The 20,193-nt window shown below is 34.7% G+C and overlaps 1 protein-coding gene across 1 annotated transcript in view; it reads right to left on the reverse strand.

The window, feature by feature from the left end:
- Positions 1-19,879, reverse strand: part of ctnnbl1 (catenin, beta like 1) — a 45,483-nt gene extending 25,604 nt beyond the window's left edge. The window contains exons 1-11 of the mRNA XM_052594468.1: positions 19,711-19,879; positions 18,156-18,326; positions 15,792-15,898; positions 15,570-15,714; positions 14,287-14,379; positions 13,139-13,232; positions 10,577-10,668; positions 9,093-9,165; positions 8,378-8,436; positions 7,375-7,523; positions 353-534 (exon numbers count right to left, since the gene is read on the reverse strand). Of these exons, the coding sequence (XP_052450428.1) occupies positions 353-534; positions 7,375-7,523; positions 8,378-8,436; positions 9,093-9,165; positions 10,577-10,668; positions 13,139-13,232; positions 14,287-14,379; positions 15,570-15,714; positions 15,792-15,898; positions 18,156-18,326; positions 19,711-19,740 (1,195 nt within the window). The 5' untranslated portion in view covers positions 19,741-19,879. The remainder of the gene's footprint in view (positions 1-352; positions 535-7,374; positions 7,524-8,377; positions 8,437-9,092; positions 9,166-10,576; positions 10,669-13,138; positions 13,233-14,286; positions 14,380-15,569; positions 15,715-15,791; positions 15,899-18,155; positions 18,327-19,710) is intronic.
- Between the last annotated feature and the right edge of the window lie 314 nt (positions 19,880-20,193).

Here is a 20,193-nt window from a genome sequence, read left to right on the forward strand (position 1 = left end):
TCTCTCTCTCTCTCTTGGTCTCTAATAAGCATTAAAAACTGTGTGAGGAGCTTATTTGTATCGCAGAAGCAAAACAATAAGAGCAGCAGCCGCAGAGCTCTACTCCCCGAGGAATAAACCGCCGGCTGAACTGTAAATAATAGCCCAGAAAAAGATATTACTGTGAACTCGCCGTCATATTACAAACGCCCCTGTCTGTGTGTGTGTGTGTGTGTGTGTGTGTGTGTGTGTGTGCGCGCTCGCAGCTAATTGAGCAGCTCCGCCACACTAAATCCATTTTAAGAGAATAAAGCTGGTGGGAAATAATACTGAACTGAGAAAGAGGCATCTCAGGACTCTGGTTTCTACAAACCTTCATGCTCCTTGTCCGATACTCCCACTTTCTTCATCTTCTTGGGCGTCTTCATGAACAGAGGGAATATGGTGCGCAGGCCCAGGATGTCCACAAACTTGTGACAGTTATCGGACCCCTCTGGACCGATCACCCCGTAGTCCAGGACCTTCAGAGCGCTGACTCGAGACATCTTCTTCTCCCTGAACACACATGCATCATTAGCACAACACTCAGACTCAACTACAAACAAAGCAGGGACCAACTACTTAAGAGCCACTGAAGGGACATGGTTTGCAATTTTAAGAAATAAGAGCAGTACTTATTCGGCACAGAAATTAGAAAAAAAAAACTTAAATTATATAATATTTTAACAATATTATGCTTTACAAAGAAAATAAATCAATAAATTACTTTAATAAATATAACAATTATATACAACATTTTAAATTTATATATTTATATAATCAGGGTTTATACAGAGATTCTTAAATTGAATTTACTACCTTTTTACCACCTATTTTACTACCATCACAATATTTTTACTATCAACACGGCTTCAAACTTCAACTGTAGCAGTGTTAAGTGTTAAGTAAAGTGATAAGTAAAGACATGAAATACCCTTCCAAAATGAATTAATAACATATTTAATCACAATTCAATGAGGCAATTATAACTTAATTTCAACACTGGGAGGGAGAGATAGAAAACCAGAGAGAGCGAGAAAGAGAAAGTCAGGAGAAGTTCTGTAGGTGTATGTGAGTGTGTGTTAGGGTGAGTGAGTGAGCTACATTCGAGTAAGAGGGAACTCTACCATAGGACTTTGATTAATCAAGATATCACAACAGGCCTTGGTCCATAGGATTTACTCAATATGTCAAAGAGTAACAATTACATAAAAATTAGAAGACAGACTGGACCTTTAGAATGAACAGCTACACAATGTGTAATAATAAGTGCAATTGTACACTATAATAACAGTATTTCATTAATAAACAAATAACTTCAAAACTGGACACAAGCCAAGCACTGTCCAACACAGAGAGAGAGAGAATCAAACAGAAAACACAAAGCCTTTCTTTGACACGAATTTCGTTTTGTATTAATTTTATCTTAATTTTAATCCATGTTTCATTATTTTGCATAATCACAACACATTCAGACATGAACCGAAACTCAGCGTATGGGTAGCCCAGGCTACTCGCCTCACAGACCTAAACAGATTAGAAATATCCTATATCTATTATCTACAGAAAGGTTGAAATTTCTACTTTTAAACAGAACCAATCAAAACTAAATAAAAGTAGGCTAGGCAGTGGTGGACTGGGACAGTAAATCAGGGAATCTGACTCCACCCCAGGCCTCCTCTGTTGCTGCAGTCACCGCCCAATTCATGTGTCCACCAGACTGATAAACTCTTTGGCTCTTTCAGTTGTTTGAATTGGGTTATACTTAAAAAATAAATCAAAATCCTTAGACTGTGGACAGGCAAAATAATCAAATCAAGTATCAAGGCATTCACTGTCTCTATCATCTTTCCCTGAATCGCCCTCTCTCTCACTCTGCACACTGAGTTTCTCTGCAATATCAAATAAGCACTTTCAATAATCTATATTAATTATGCAGCCATCAATTGTATGTCCCAATGATCACAGTCCTACTACCGATGACCTTATAAATCATAAAAGCACATATTTTTCTATTATTATGTAAATATTAGGGTGGAACAGTTCAACTTTTTCACAGTTCGGATTGTTTCACGGTTTTAAGAGTCACGGTTTCGGTATAGTTGTATATGCTATGTTTATGGAAAAACTATACTTTCAAAAAATATATATTATCATATTATTAAGAATATTCTAAATACAAGCAACAGCACAAATAAATACAATAGAGTAAAGATACAAATAAAATAAACTGACTTTCAGGTTTTTTTAGGTAGGTCTTGCATTAGTTTTTAGGTACAGAATTTAAAGTAATCAAATGTAAAACAGCATTGGATTTAGGACTATAAATTAAAGATTATTCTTCAAGTAAAAAAAGCTTTTTAATCAAGAGCAGTGAGTGATTTCTCGGTTGTTGCTGTTCGATTAATATAAAGACTGTCACTTTAAGAGAATGCACTGATACAGTGTTAGTATAAGTATTGAACAAGAGTGAATGATTTGTGGAGGTTTTTTTCATCGCTGTTGTTGTAATGTCTGGTAATCCAGAATGCGAGTCAGTGTCAACCTCATCTTTGCAGCTGACACAGAAACACTTGTTTATTAATAAACAATTAAAATGTCATATTTTTTTACAATGTTTAGGTGCCGTTTATGCGTCACCACTGCATGAGAGAGAGAGACACACACACACACGCAAGGTCTCTCCCGCTCTGCCGTGCGTTTGCTACAGTTTGCATGCGCGCTTTTGCTCGCGCTCTAGATTCGCAGGAGATTTTAACTAATTTCCAGGCATCATAACATTACAAAAGGAAATTGTAATATCTTTTTATTACTATTTTGGTATGATGAACATTCACCCGCCAGTGTGGCGGATAGCCTTTTGAGATTAAGCCTGTTTCAAACCAGACGCCGAAGCGACGCGGAACGGAAAATCACGCGCGGTCCGCCGCCTGCCTGTTCAAACCTGTGATCACATTTGTCGGTATTTTAATTTGAAAATTGCTTATATTTTTGACAATTGACCGGATTGTCTCGTGTTTCTTGGTGTTCCTTCCGGGATTGACGCGGATCGCTCGCGCCTAGCGCAAAAAATAGACCAGACGCCGAAACTGGCGCTTCACTGTCGCCAAACGGAAAATCTAACCGCACTTGGCGCTTGTTAATTTCGGACCCTGGCTGCAGGCCAATAAAAACTGGACTGCGGGCTGCGGTTTGGACACCCATGATATAGACCCAGTTAGATGGGGCTTCTAAAATTTACTACCTCGTCAGATGACGTTTACTACTTTTTACAGTGGTGGACGAAGTACACAAATCAAGTACTTGAGTAAAAGTACAGATACGTATAGTATAATATTACTCCAGTAAAAGTAAAAGTACTCCTTTTTCAATCTTACTCAAGTGAAAGTACAAAAGTACTCAATTTTTTATGTACTTAAGTAAAAAAGTACTGAAAGATAAATGTTTGCAATTTTATATAGGCTACTTAATTTAATTTTATATTAGCACATATTTTTTATAATCCTACTGCTCAAAATACCTGGGATTTTTTCCATAATAACCACTATATGGAGTCAAGATATATTTTTGTTGTTGATATGGACTACGCTGATGAGAGTGATGTTCACTGTGAAGCTTACACTGTGATGTACCTGAGAGAAACAGAGATGACCATCTGATTTTTACCAGTAAGAACAAAGTAATTTAAAGTTTGTTTTACAGAACATCAAAGTTACAGTACAGACCAAAAGTTTGGACACACCTCCTCATTGAAAGAGTTTTCTTTATTTTCATGACTATGAAAATTGTAGAGTCAAACTGAAGGCATCAAGGACTATTTGAGCAAGAAGGAGAGTGATGGGGTGCTGCGCCAGATGACCTGGCCTCCACAGTCACCGGACCTGAACCCAATCCAGATGGTTTAGGGGTGAGCTGGACCGCAGACAGAAGGCAAAAGGGTCAACAAGTGCTAAGCATCTCTCAGGGAACTCCTTCAAGACTGTTGGAAGACCATTTCAGGTGACTACCTCTTGAAGCTCATCAAGAGAATGCCAAGAGTGTGCAAAGCAGTAATCAAAGCAAAAGGTGGCTACTTTGAAGAACCTGCAATATGACATAGTTTCAGTTGTTTCACACTTTTTTGTTATGTATATAATTCCACATGTGTTAATTCATAGTTTTGATGCCTTCAGTGTGAATCTACAATTTTCTTAGTCATGAAAATAAAGAAAACTCTTTGAATGAGAAGGTGTGTCCAAACTTTTGGTCTGTACTGTAACTTTATATATGACATGATAATAAGGCCTGAAGTTAGGAAGAACATTAAGGAAAATATAATTATATTTTCATAATGACCACTATATAATGATTTTCCTTCTCAAACCTTGTCTATGGTTTAAAAACACCCCTGGCCAAACGGGGTGCATCTCTTCCCACTTTAATAATTACTGTAGTTACCATGTTCTGAACATCACATCCTTTCTTTTCTACCCAGATGTAATCTCTCTCTCTCTCTCTCTCTCTCTCTCTCTCTCTCTCTCTCTCTCTCTCTCTCTCTCTCTCTCTCTATATATAGGTGGTTGAATAAAAATATTTGGACATTATTTATAAAAGTTACCTCAACTTAGCACCAACAAGCTTGTTAGCTAGACAGTTAGCATCAGCTAACAATATTGACTTATTTTCAGTACGGTTATGAATGAACATTCATGTCTGTCTACTCTTCTAGTTAATCCAAACAATATACATATGTAACGTTTAGGGGTGTAACGGTTCACAAAATTCACGGTTCGGTTCGATACGATACACTGATGTCACGGTTCGGTTCGGTTCGATACGTTTTAGATACAGCAAAATGTAAAAACATCTCAACTTTTCAGAATGCCGCAAGCGCACCGCGGGTCATGTGACAAGAACCAACCAATCAGCTTCATCCTTTCCCGTAACAACGTTGAGAGCTCAGCCAAGATGAAGGAACAGCTGATCATAGTTGTATATGGATTGCAATTTTGAAATAAATTCAGTAGCAGAGCTACTGCAAGCGATTTTAGAGCTGCAAATCCATTTATCCTTCGCTGAAATTTCCGCGTCTCATGGAGAGAGCACGTCATTGTTGCTTAGCAAAGACAGACGCCTCATGAGCGCTTCTGCCCGAGCGCTTTGGAAAGGAGGAGAAAGACGCGCTTAGCGTTTTCCACGCGTTTTTAGGAGCGATATGTGAACGGCCCCTAAGGCGCTCGCTCACTCAGCACGCGCTGAAGGCTCGTTGCAAAATGTCGAATGCCTTTAACAGACCAGAAATATAAGATCCTAAAATAACCAACAGGTCTGGTGTTTGGGTTGGATTCCCTGTAAGCTATAGTGTCTAAATGCTGCAGGGATAGTTTGCTGCGTGCATGTTTCTCCTTTTTTTCGTCTTTTCCCAGATAGTACTGACGCATATATCCCAGATATTCCCGCTGGTTTTTTTTTTTTTTTTTTTTTTTTTTTTTGTATTCCCGCTGGTGTACCCTGTCATGTTGCAGATGCGACATACCGTTGTTTTTTTATCCACCACTCTCTTGCCATCACCATTATAGCTTAAAGGGAATCCAAAGTGCACCCAAACACCAGACCTGTTGGTTATTGGAGGATCTTCTCATTTCTAGTCTGTTAAACGCATTGGCTATTTTGCAACGAGCCTTCAGCGCGTACTGAGTGAGCGAGCGCCTGCTGAGTAGCCTAACATAAACATATAAGATGGTGTTTTTTTCTTCTTCGGGAGTGTCAGGGGCGTTGCCTGTTACGTTGTTTGGGTTATTGGGCTACCTTGTTGAACGCATATCATTATATTTCTTTCTCTCTCTTTTTTTTTTTTTTTTTCAAATATAATTAATTACTCCAACGAACCGTTCGGTATACATAATGCGTACCGCGTACCGAACCGAAAGCGTCGTACCGAACGGTTCAATACGAATACGCGTATCGTTACACCCCTAGTAACGTTACTGTTAATACACAATATAAAAACAAACGTCACATAGGGCATTTTAATAAAACTGTTAACATTATGGCAGCGGGGAATTTGAACGTGCATGAGTTATTGTATTTAATCTGTGTTATTTAAAGGTTTTTTTTTGTTTGTTTTTGTTTTTTTTTTACCTAAAATTGATGTGTCTGCACTAGAGCATTTCAGTGGGCTTAAATAGATCACTCTTTACAACGGATTTAGTTCCCAAAAAACTGAAAATTTTGACCTAAATATGATTTTCAGTTACAATAATTAATCCAATATTTCGACATTAATAACTTACTTTTAGCAACATCAGACGCACGCGCGCTCACAAGATCTGCCGGTTCTTACTTCTGGAGACTCGCACTAAACGGTTCATTTAAATCAGTGAGTGGTCGACTCCAGAACAGCTGCAATTGGATCATTCTAATTCCTAAACGAATCATTTGGTGCGATTCGCGATCCGATTTAAAGGTTTATTTTGAAAAGACTCAGTTCTTTCATGATGAATCAGACACCGCTGCTGCGTGTCGGAGCACGTGATATATTATAGGGAGCAACGATATGTTTTATGAAATGTAGTGAAGTTAAAAGTACGATCTTATGCTTCGGAATGTAGTGAAGTAAAAGTAAAAGTTACTCAAAATAAAATTACTCAAGTAAAGTACAGATACTTGAAAAATGTACTGTGTGTGTATGTGTATATATATATATATATATATATATATATATATATATATATATATATATATATATAGTGCTGTCAAACATTAATTGCATTCAAAATAAGATTTTGTTTACATAATATGCATGCATACTTTATTTATTATTTAACAAATAGTCTAACCCTAACAAGTAAACTATACTTGCAACAAGTATTAAGTTTTTTTTTTTAAACCATATTATGTTTCTGAAATGAAAAAAAAAAAAATTAATTAGCATGTACTAAATGAACTATGAAATGTGTTAGAAATAAACCTGCCTTGACTAAAATTAGACTTGAGAGCGAACGCCTTGGACTTCAAGAAACGAGAAAGCAACATCAGTTTCATTTGGTTGCTCTTAAAGTCGAGCAGGATACTGTATGAATATTCTCCAGGTGTATATAAATCAAGAAACTGATCTAAACATTATGCTGGAGTCTGAACCTCTCCTCGAGAGAGGTCTGTACAGACACAAGCGGCTCGAGGGAAATGTAGCTGTCCGTCACACTGGCACTTCCTTCATCCACCAGTCACTAACAACAGTTTATCTACGCCTCGGGGAAATATTACACATGTGAGGAGACGCAGAGAGAAATAGAGTGCTGAAGAAAGAGAGAACAGGCACAAAGATAGAAAATCAGTAACTTTGGGACAAACTGTAGCTGTCAATCAGAGACGCACCTGAGCATGAGGTTCATGAGCTGAAGCCCCTCCCCCCGGAGGAAACGATCCCGATTGGCTGGAAGCATGAGGCAGGAACAGAGCGCATCAAACAGATTCTCCATCATTTCCTGTTCCTCCGGCGTGGCTGGATTGTGACGCTTAAACACCTGCGACGAGAACAGAAAACGTCAATGGAAATAAATGAATAAAGACTTATGAGCACATTGTGCTTGTCATCATACCAAGCATTACCAATAAACTCTTTAAAAAAATTATAATAAAAAAAAATAATATTAAATAAAAATGTATACATTATTTAATAAGGAAAAAAATGAAATAATTAAACCTTTTATAAATATATAAAAAAAAATGTACCTAATTGTCATAAAAAAATGAACAATATTCTCGTAAAAAAATTTAATGTATAAAAAATAATTAATAAATAAATAATTAAATTTATGAAGATTTTACTTGCCATTAAAATTGAATTAAAGCTATAACCTTATAATAATGTTAATAAAAAAATACAAAGTTTAGAAAAATTTTAATAAAACAAATTATTTAAAAATATATAAAAACTGTTAAACTGAAATTCTAATGAAAACTGAAAATATAAAAATATTCAAATTCAAAATATTAATGAAAACATTTGTTGCCTGACAAATTTTTACTGAACCATTGCGATATTTTAGAAAGAAAGATAAATAAATAAAAAAGGGAAATTAAATAGATAAAAGAGTTATATAAAGTAATAAAGAGTTTAGAGCACACTTTGCTTTATTGTGATGAAAATTAAGCGTTAAGTGTTAAATAAAAATAAATCTTATTTGTTCAGGCCAAAACAAAACACTCTTTAATTCATTCCACAGATTTGTATTTAAATGATTCTCTACTAATGAATGAAACATTGTCTGGTCATGTTGTGCATCACGCAAACATCATCACAGGGAAAACATCATGAAGCGGCCGTATGTTCTGGCTCATGATGATCTCTAAAGGTTTCAGACAGAGACGCTCTTACTGAGAGCTGCTGCAGGAGGACATCAATCCCGTCCATTTCTCCCAACAGCTCCCTCGTTTCTGAGAGAAAGAGAGCAAAGATGATGAACGTTAGTGCAGTGTGCTAATAAAGTCAAGAGAGACGTGCATGTGATAAATCAGAAGAGCAAAAACACCACAAATAAATCAGCAGCCTTATTGAGCTTCATTACTGAAGTCATGCATCACAGCACGAGTTTGATTTTTATGCACACGACTCATAAAGGTTTATATTATAAAGGTTTTATACATTCATTTGATTACTACCATTTTTGATGATAATGAATTTGATAAATCTAAAACATTTCATAGGGCCAGGTAGCATTCCACTGATGCATCCTCTGCAGTGAATGGGTGCCGTCACAAAAAAAGTTTGGTTTTCTCCTCTCAAGCCATTAACTGATGGACTGGAGTCATGTGTGGATTATTGTGATGTTTTTATCAGCTGTTTGGACTCTTATTCTGACGGCACCCATTCACTGCAGAGCATCCATTTCTGAGACAGTGATGCAATGTTGCATTTCTCCAGATCTGATGAAGAAACATGATTATATACACATCTTGTATGGCCTGAGGATGAGTACAAATTCAGCAAATGTTCATTTCTGGGCGAAAAAAAAAAAATTAGTTTCTCACTGAGCTTGTAATCGTTCAGTAGCATTAATGTAATTCACAGGAGATCTGTTATTTGTACTCACTGTCATTGTTTTGCAGCAGGATAGCCAGTATTTCACTGCAGTACAGCTTATTGGCATCGAAAGGCATCTTGGCCTGTTTGGGAACACAACAAACACACAGTTTCAATGGCTTTGGCAGCAGCGTCCCATTGGATCTGTGTGCCGTCTTCTCTATTGTCAGTGTAATTGCTGGTGTGCTGGAGTCTTCAGGGAGCATTAAGACTCGAACAGCATGACGCTCTTATTCCAGCAGCCAGCGGTAAATCTGAGGAGGAGAAAAGACTGCAGGCCTACAGCTCTTAGGAAAATCTCAAATCCAGCTCAAAAAAAAAAAATGATCGAGTTAAACCCGTCAGAACGCACAGCCAACTTCAGACCAGCTGACACTGTTCACTGTGAGGAAAAATATACATCTTGTGCTTGACTTTAAACTTAAAGGTGAAGTGTGTCATTTTTCTGATGTCTATCATCTCCAAGTAAGCTACTCACAGTTAAATATAGAGTCAAATAAGTGAATCATTAATGCACTTTTAAAATACTGAATCACTGCTGTGTTTGAGTGCTCCATCTCAACTATGTCCGACTCAACCAATGGATTATTATTATTGCAATTCTGCACACAGATATTACAGTTACAACATCCCTCAACAATGCATGAATGCATGATTAAATAAATAAATAAATGCATAAATGCAAAAAGTAAAGCAGCTCGCTGACCACGTAATCATGTGTAGTTACTATAATCAAAGCAAAACCTGGAAACAATAATAATTAATAATGGTTTAAATTGTTTACAAAAGCTGTAAAAAAAAATGTATAAATAATGCTGAATGCTGAATGAATGTTAAGTACATAAATAAATGCATAAATAAATCAATGCAAGAATACATAAATGCATTAATAATTAAATAAAATGCATAAATGCAAATAGTAAAGCAGCTCACAAAACAAAATCATGCATAGTTACCATAATTAATAAAGCAAAGCCAATTAAGCGAAATGAGCAAATAATAATAATAAATAAATTTAAATAAATTAACAATATTTACTTGTAGATATTTATATATTATTTACAAAACCTGTTAATAAATTCTTAAACGCTTCAATAAATGCCTTAATAAATAAATGCAAAAAAGCATAAATAAATGCCTAAATAAAATTAAATAAATGCATACGTTTGCAAAAATGAATGCACAAATTAAATGCATAAATAAATAAAATTCATGAAAAATAAAAAGCATAAATAAATACGTTTGCAAAAATGAATGTACAAATGAAATGCATGACAAATAAAAAGCATAAATAAATAAACCACACTCAGACTGGCTGTAGGTCTCTGCCAAGTTTAGTGCATGTAGTTTAAACTCTTTCCCAGAGTTTGGTCACATGTTGGTTGTTTTGTACAATAACAGTATGTTGGTTTATCAAGCCAAACTCCATTATCAGATTTCATCTATGAGCAGACTACATTCATGAAGACCCATCAGTGAATGGAGTGATGTTACCTTGATCCTCTTCAGCAGCCACTGCATCAATCCCTGCTGGGCCGCCTCTGTACACAGACCGGGACGAAACTCGGCCATGTTCTCGATCACAGCTGCCACAGAAAGACAGAGAGATCTGCTGTTAGTGTAAGACCATGCTTCTCTGTTATGACCTAGTTTCTGCAGCGTCTGCTTCACCTAGTTACAAGAAAACTGATGGAGCACTGCAGTGAGAGCAGAAGACGTTCACTCGACACAAGAATGCATGGACGCAGAGGACACAGCGTTTATTTGACACTCGCTCCAGACAGCAACCAGGGCTTAGAAATAAAGACGACCCCATGAAACGGTCAAATCAGTTTCCACAAGCAGTAAAGAGCCACTGACCGTCAGGTTTGGACTAGCATTTAGAAATTAAAAACACGCTATGAATCAACTCAGGTGAATTTCATTACATAAATGTGTAATAATTAACGTCTACTAATTATAATTAGATGTATTCTGTTATATGAAAAAAATACATTTATAAACAAAATGAACAGAAATTAGTCTTTATGTTTTAAAGACTTATGCACCATAAGCATTTATTTTTTACATTTATGCACATAAGTGCAAATATAAATGTATAAACTAATGCTTAAATAAATGCTTAAACATTCTGTAGAAACGCAATAAATGAATAAATTCATAAATCCTACAATGCAAAAATAAATACATAAATTAAAACCATATAATACTCAAATGCTTAAATGCATGCATAAATACTTAAATAAGTCCTTTAATAAATGTTTAATTGCATAAATCCTCAAATGCATAAATACATAAATTGAAACTTAAACATAAAAAAATGGATAATTCTTTAGATGCATAAATAAATGCTTTAATGGAAGTGAATTAAATGAATGCATTAATGAACTCTGAACAGTCTGTAGGCCTACAATACAACTTTTTTGATGGTGCATGTATAAAATTAATAATAATAATACTATGTTTTATTACACACCCGAGTAATTCATACTGAATTTGTTTATATATATTTTTGAGATTCTCGCTAGAAGCGATCATAAAACGGACTGCTTTTATGCAATTTTTTTGCCGTCTAGCACCTGCATTTGAATGAAAAAGACCAATAATTTGGGTGAACTATTGCTTTAATAAAAAAATGTTTTGCGTATAACACCATTAAAAAAGCAAAAGTATAATCTTACTTTAGCCTCAGGGAATGTCACCAGTGTGAGTAAAAATCTGAACTACTGCCCAGAACAGCCAAAAAAACCCTCATAGACGAGTGGGGACACACAAAAAGAGGGAAAGAGCGAGCAGAGCGAACAGCTCTATATGACACATCACAAGGGAGTTCAAGACTCATCTGTATTATAAAAGACTCTGAAGACACCCGATAACTCAATCAGAGGCATGATGGGAGAAAAATCTCACAGCGATGAGTGGGAGGAAGAGAGAGAGAAATCTCATGAGGAAGAGAGAGAGATTACACAAGAACTGGAACAGCAGAGGAAGACATGGAGGAAATGTGTTCAGTCAGACCCTTTATCTCTCCAGAAGCAAACCAGACGCACTGTTTCCAACCGCTTTAACAGAGCTTCAGGCATTTCCTCCCTCTTACAAACACATTTGCTCTTTGGGACAATTGACATTTTAATGTTTTGGGAAAAAGGCTCTTAGGCTTTCTAATGCTGTGGTTATTTGATCCAAAAATACAGTACTATTGTGAAATATTATTACAATTTCAATTAACTGTTGTCAATGTGGATATACTGTCAAATGTAATTTATTCCTGTGATGCGCAGCTGTGTTTTCACATGTGTCACATGATCTTCAGAAATCAGAATAATATTCAGATTTTCTGCTCAGGAAACATTAACAAAGAGACATGAGGAAAAGTAGCAATCCTCTGAAGTGAATGGGTGCCGTCACAAAAACATGACAATAAGTTTTGTTTTGCTTCTTACGAACACACAACTTTTGTCTTCTCAAGAGATTAACTGCTGGACTGGAGTGATGTGGATTACTGTGATGATTTTAGCAGCTGTTTGGACTCTCATTCTGACGGCACCCATTCACATCCATAGGTGAGCAAGTCATGCAATGCTACATTTCTCCAAATCTGATGAAGAAACAACATCATATCCATCTTTTATGACCTGAGGGTAAAGACAAATCCAGCATTTCTGATTATTATCAATGTTGAAAACCGTTGTACTGCACAATATTTTTGTGGAAACCATGATACATTTATTCTCAGCATTCCTTGATATTTATAGCATCATTAGCATCATTTATATTTAGGCATTTGGCAGACGTTTATCCAAAATGCAATCAAGGTATTTATTTTATCAGCTAATTTATTTTCTTAAAATAATATTTTAAGTCGCAGTAATGCTTTTTTCATAACTTAAATTATATATATATATATATATATATTTTTTTTTTTTTGAAGCTCAATGGCAAACCTGGCAATCCAGCGTTTAGTGTGGAAACTTCCCACCATGACGTGTTTTCCCGGTGAACTGATAAAATCAGACTAGCGCATGTGTGTTGTTAGCTGGTTAGCGTGTGTCTTACCTAAAGTGTTGTAAACTCCATCAGCTTCCTCCTTCACCGTCTCGTCCAAACGCTCCATGTTCTGCACCATGAGAGCTACGACCTGCCCCTCCAACTACACAGAAATAACACCCATTCAACAAACACACAAACATGTACACATTTATTTAGGCTAATGCTAAAAAAAATAAAAAATAGTAACAAATTTGAAACTAAATTTAAACATTCAAAAAGTATATACAAAGAAAATAAATGTAAAATAAAACTATTTACACATCCTGAGGTTGATGCTCACCTAGGCTGCATTTACTTGATCAAAAATAATATATTATAAAAAATATATATAATTTTATAATTTAAAATAACTCTTTTCAATGTGAATACAGTGTAAAATGTAATTTATTTATTTGATATGAAGCTGAATTTTCAGCATCAGCATCATTACTCCAGTCTTCAGTGTCACATGATCTTCAGAAATCAGAATAATATGATGATTTACTGCTCAAGAAACTGTGATAAATTTTATTTTTCAGGATTCTTAGATTAATAAAAAGTTCAAAAGAACAACATTTATTTGAAATGTTTTCTCTGGAAAAAAAATACAGATGTGCTCATAAAGACCTGGTTTACTTGCGATGATGCATCTCAAAAAATATATATATATATATTTTTTTTTTTATGGTGAACCTGAAAAATCCAGGTTAGATGTAGCTTGTAGTAATCAATAAATGAAAATAATTAAATAAAATATTTATATAATATATTAAATTCATATCAGCATAATAAAATAAACAGAATGCATTGTATCAATTAAAAAAAAAATTATATACACAAAGCTCTATTTTACAGCGCGTGTGTTGAGATGTCATATTAAGCATTATTTAGATGTGTGAAGGTGTTTGCTTTGCTGCACAACACAAACACTGAACAGCAGCAATCAGACCCATGCGGTTCAATCAGTCTCTTCCTGTTTCCTCTGCTCCATCTGACACAAACCGTGATCACACAACCTCCGAAACCATCTGGATATTAACATCGTCTGTCTCTGCTTCTCTTGCAAACGTCAGGCCAAATACGAGTCATTTCCTCCTAATGCTCCCATCTAACGCTGCTGAAGCAGGCCGTGATCTCCTGTAACACCACTGATCAGAACAGGTATCTTCCCTTACCAGAGCGTCGATGAGCACCTCTGCGCCCTCCTCGCTCTCGTGAAGCGTGTCGATGTCGGTCAGCTCCTGCAGGAGGTCCACCACCGCGATGCTGATATGTGATCCACGCTAAGGACTTACAACACTGACCAACGGCTCAACACAACACATCAGCTCATGTAGAACAGACACAACAGCAGATACTGAATGTTTATGTGCTGTAAGAAATAGAATAACACTCCTAATCAAAAGTTTGGGATCTGTAGGTTTGTTTGTTTTTTTAAGACTTTTTTTAGATTTGTTTCAGATCAATTCTGTGTTTTTGGACTTTCAATTCATCATGAAGCAGCACAACCGATTTCAACATTATTAATAATCAGAAATGTTTCTTGATTTGATCACTGCAAAAAAAAATCATGTTTCAAAGAGTATTCACACAGAAAACACTTATTTTGAATTGCAATAATATTTCAAAATATCAATGTTTTTACTTTTTTTCACTATTTGGTGAACATTTCAATCATTAAATATTTTACATGTACAATCAAATAAACAGTTTTGAATTGAACCGAGCCCAAACTTTTGAAAGGTAGTGTATATTTTCCTTTTTGTGGCTAATAACATTTTTTATAAAAATAACATTTAAATATATAGATTTATGTATATTATACAGTTTTTTCATTCTATTGAAATTAATGCATGAATAAATAAATATTTATGCATGTATGTAATTATCTATAAAATGTTACATATTAAAAATAAACATAAATTCTAACTTATTAATACTCCTAAATATGTAAATAAAGTCCTCTTTAAATTTCAGAGTAAAGTTGCATTGATTACTTAAATATAATGTGTCTAGGCCTCTAAATATATACATATCTAATAAATAGCTAATTATTATTTTGTTAATTATTTTTAACAGTGGTTAAAAAAAGCTATATTTAATTACTCTTTAAAATAAATGGTGACTTTGGTCAATTAAATTTTTTATTATTATTATTATTATATCATATTATTATTTTAATTATTGTAACCGTTAATAAAGTTTCTAAAATGTTTTAAATGCATGTGAAAAATATATATATATATTCCTTTTTTTTATGTTTGCCTTATGTGATCATGATCACCTCAAATGATTGTTTCTGAATCTTTTTGTCAGTGTTATAAGCTGAGTTAGTATCATGAATTCTGGAGTCGTTTGGAGTGATTTGAAACCCTCGCGTCTGATTGATTTCAGTCGTGAATGTCTCTCTAACCGTCTGTGTATGTTGTTATATCTCTGTGATCTCTGTGATGCTGAGGATATCAGTGTTGTCGTGGCTGAGGAGGCCGAGCAGCGAGTGAACAGCGTTCAGCTCCACCAGCAGATGATACAGCTCTGGAATCGTGGCGATGACGTGCATCTCCTGGATGATGTCATTCAGGTCAAGCTCCGCCTCCATGAACCTGCCGACAACAGGAAGTGAGGTCACATCTGATCTCACTGCTTGCATCTGTTCGCATGAGATTTCTTCATAACTCACTTCTCAGGGTTGTCGGGAAACTTGATCCTCAGCTCCTGGTTTTTGTAGGATCTCTTCTCAAAGGTCAGGATCATCTTCTTCACGGTGCTCTCATCCACGAGCTCGGCCTGTCAACACACAGCAGGCCAGGAGGTCAAAGGTCATGATTCTGAATATGACATCAGACCTGCTTTTTTCAAAATAGTTCAAAATACTATTTTACAAAGCTAATGGTGCATCACTATCAACAGTTATGCAGCTTTTACACTAAAATGTGTAGATGGCAAATTTTATTTGAAGCCTGAAAAATTCTCGATTGGGATCTAGTGTGAACGTCATTAAAAAATAAACAAATAAAAATGCAAAACAGTGTAGATTTTTAATACTGGTGATAAAACCACATTCATTAAAAAATACATAAATAAATAAAAAACGTTATTGGTTTAATAACAGATTAATGGTAACAATACATATTTAAATAATTCATATTTTAGTAGTGACACCAGAATAAATCTGGAATAAAATTGTTTGTAGCTCATAAAATATGAATAAAAACTGTCTTGTGTTAAAAGTAGTAGTATATTTTTATTTATTATAATGCCATGTCAGAATCTTCAGCTATTTACATGGCACAAAGTAAATAAACAATAAAAATAAAATACCATAAAAAAAACTTTAACATGGAAAAAAATTCTAAAACTTTTAATCTTGTGTAAAAAAACATTTTTATAATAAAATAAAATACCCTGAAATTATATAACTGTCGATCACAAAACGTTATATTTAATTGCATTGTTAAATGAGGAATCTAGAACAGTAGACATTATTACTGTAATATTTCTGAAACACTGTGTTTTTGTGAAAACCATCAAATACATCTATTACTAGGGCTGGGCGATATGGCCTTTTGTAAATACCGCGATATTTTTAGACCATGTCACGATACGCGATATATATCTCGATATTTTGCCTTAGCCTTGAATTAAAACTTTGATGCATACAATCACACCAGTATGATGATTTTATAGGTCTTCATTAAAACATTCTTGTTCATACTGCATTAATATATGCAAATTTTAAACTTTCATGCAAAAAAAGAGGATATCACAACTAAGTCAAAGTTAACATAATTGTATTTATTAAACAGTGAGTGGCACAAACATAAAATTGTCAAAAAAATTATATCTCGATATTGTCAAAATTTTTACGATATTCGATATATATCTCGTTATGTTTGCATTTGCATTTAAATAATAAAAAAACATGATTTTCTTTTGCCCATTAAAAAAAAAAAAACTATTTAGATTAAACTGCTAATTTAAGCAGTTAAAAAAAATCTACACCAAGAGATCACTTACTGCTTTTTATTAAATGAATACATGTAAGCCTATATGTAACTGAAGCAGTGCAAATTAAGTACAGAAAGTGCATTCTGTCAACTTTTTAGTGCATGCAATTCACAATTTAAACTATGCAACTGGGATAAGTATTTTATTTTAATTTTTTAACAGGTTTTTAAGCTAAGAACACAAGTCTGTCAACTGTCTGCGGTTTTAAGAGAAGCTCTGTGGCATGAAACTATGTTCCTACTGACATTAAAAACCCTCTTAGATGGGGAGCTAGTTGCTGAAGCACATAGCTATTTCTTATATATAAATATATATAAATGAATACCAAATACTTTTGCATTCTCTCTGTCTATATTATGGAAACTGGTAAACATATCAGTGAAATTCCCCAATAGTAATTCCTAATGGCCATAGCCTATGTTTCTCTATTCAAACATCAGTGGTTGAGTAAGTGCATTTATTTTGCGATCACAAACGCAAACAATACAGTTGAGATCTCACGACAGAACACAGACCGGCTGAACGATGCTTTCATTAGATCGCTCAATTCCAGCTTGTTAGTGTTTTCAGATTATCGGCGGCGGCTCTTCCGCTATGAGGAGTGGGCACATGCGCATGCTTGCCAGATTGCTTAAAATAAGCAAACACCGGGCAGAAAATGTATCCTTGTAACAGTGGAGCTCTGATTCGGAGATTTAAACTCTTGTTATCTGGCAACCGCTATCATTAAGCTCTCGTAGTAGAGGGGCGCAGAGCAGTCAGCAGTTACAGGTTCCTTTGTTGGACATTCGGCGCGTTCTTTTGGGAAAGTATGCTTGAAATTGAAATATTCAATATTCCCGATATATTCAAATTTTACATCGTCGTCAAAATTATACCGATACTATCGCTAATATTCGATATATCGCCCAGCCCTATCTATTACTACATATTATTAAATAAACTGTTTATCAAATAAAATTGCACTGGCATAAAACAGTCTGCCTGTAACATGTTCTTCCCCACCAGAGCACATCTGTGTTGAGAATGATCTCACCTCTGGATCCTCTCCGTCCTGATCCATCAGTCTCTCCAGGATCTTCTCTCCGTCTCCGGTCTGCTCCTCGCTGTCCGGCCCTCGTCCTACATCTCGTCCCGCCGGCCTCTGCTTGCTCCGGGACTCCTCGCGGCTGTCTTCAGCTCTGGGTCTCTTGGCACCTCGGTCGGGCTGAACAGAGAAGATTACTTCACATGACGGATCCACACACTCTGTTTAACCATGAGACTGTTCTCAGATTCACACAAGAGCGATCGCACACGTCTGCATCAAAGACGTTTCTGCCACTGTGACTACAAGACCTTTTTAATCATTTCTGAACAAAAATACACTGTCATACTTGTTGAGCTTCACTGATGAATAAATTCTGCTATGCAGAAAAAAACAACCAATATTTTAAATGCAGATTACCTATAAGCTTACTAATATAAATATATAGTTTTTTTACATTACATATTACAAACTCAGACTAAAAATGTATTAAATCTTGTATTAAAACTAGATAATGTACAAATAAAAAAACAAATAAATGCAGATTACCAATAAGCTTACTAATATAAATATATAATAAATATATTTTTTACAGTATGTTTCTAAACTCTTATTATAAAAATGTATTAAATCAGGTAAAACTAAATAATGTTCAAATAAAACACAAATAACAATATATCTTTGTAATCTAAAGAAATACACTTTTTATTGGCCTAATCAGACTGATACAATATTTTAAATTGTTACTGTTTTGTCTAAATCTTATTGGTTATAACATATAACCAATTTATTTATTAAGTAATAAAGAAAGAAAAATGTAAACAAAAGTTTTGAGATAACATCCCAATAAACATAATTTAACACATAATTTAGGCATGTTGTTTCAAGAAACATTAATAATTTAATTAGTCAAACTGGTTTTCAGCCATAAAATAATAATAATAACAACAACAACAAAAACAACAACTATTATTATTGTTGTGATTTACATTATCGACACCAGACAAAAAAAAATTATTAATAACAATTTTTGTAATTAAACGATTTACACACTGTATTTTGAGTAAAAAAAAAAACTTTAGTTAAAAGTCATAAAAATCTGATGTTATATTTTATGTTTTAGGATAAATAAATTTGCTAAATTAATGTAAATGTAATAAATACGTTAAACTAAAGTATTCTTTTATCCTAATAAACACCTTTGATGATAGGTTTCAAGAAAAATCTTAATCGAGGAAATGTTGTTCAGTTGCAAATTTACCAAAAATAAGCCTATCTTAAAAAAATAAAAATAATAAAAACAAACACTAACATAGCATTAGCATAGAAACAAACCCTCGTGCGTCTTTGCTAATTCAGTAAAAGATTCATCAGGGCTTTTACCTACTTACAACAACCTTAAACACCACTTAATCACTTGTAACGATTGAAAAATTGGTTTATTTTTGTATTAATGAATCAAGTTTGTTAATAACGTTACACGTTAATACAAGCAGCAGAATACATCAACCAATGACGATTTCATCCACACAAAGTCACGGAGAGACGTCAAACGCGTCAGTACCTGATAATTCAGCAGCTCCCCGACATCCATGACGATTTCTGTGCGGTCTAAGCCTTAATAAAACTGATGTTTGTGTAAAAGTCTGTGTACACGACACGCTTACGAATAAAACTTGTTGGGTTCTGTTCTTCGCGCGTCGCACGAGTGACGTCATTCAACAGCGACACCTGCAGCCGCGCAGACGCAGTAAAACCTAGAACTCTACTAGAACACTACACAGTGCACACCAAACTGTAAACTACAGAGACAACACGGACAGAACTGACTTTATCATGAAAGTGTTGCGTTTCACTAAACTTATAAACACTATAACTTGTTTACAATGAGACCGCAAACACGTTTTAATAATAAGGTAAACTAAAAAAAAAAAAAAAAAAAAAGAGTCAGTTTTGATCTTCATGTTGACTGTGTCAAAAGGTCTTTTGGATATCTTTATGTTTTTTAACCCACTATCACTCTTGCACAAATCTACAGCAGTATTTC

The sequence above is a fragment of the Carassius gibelio genome, chromosome B23 (genome assembly GCF_023724105.1).
Source record: "Carassius gibelio isolate Cgi1373 ecotype wild population from Czech Republic chromosome B23, carGib1.2-hapl.c, whole genome shotgun sequence".
Classification (NCBI taxonomy): Eukaryota; Metazoa; Chordata; class Actinopteri; order Cypriniformes; family Cyprinidae; genus Carassius; species Carassius gibelio.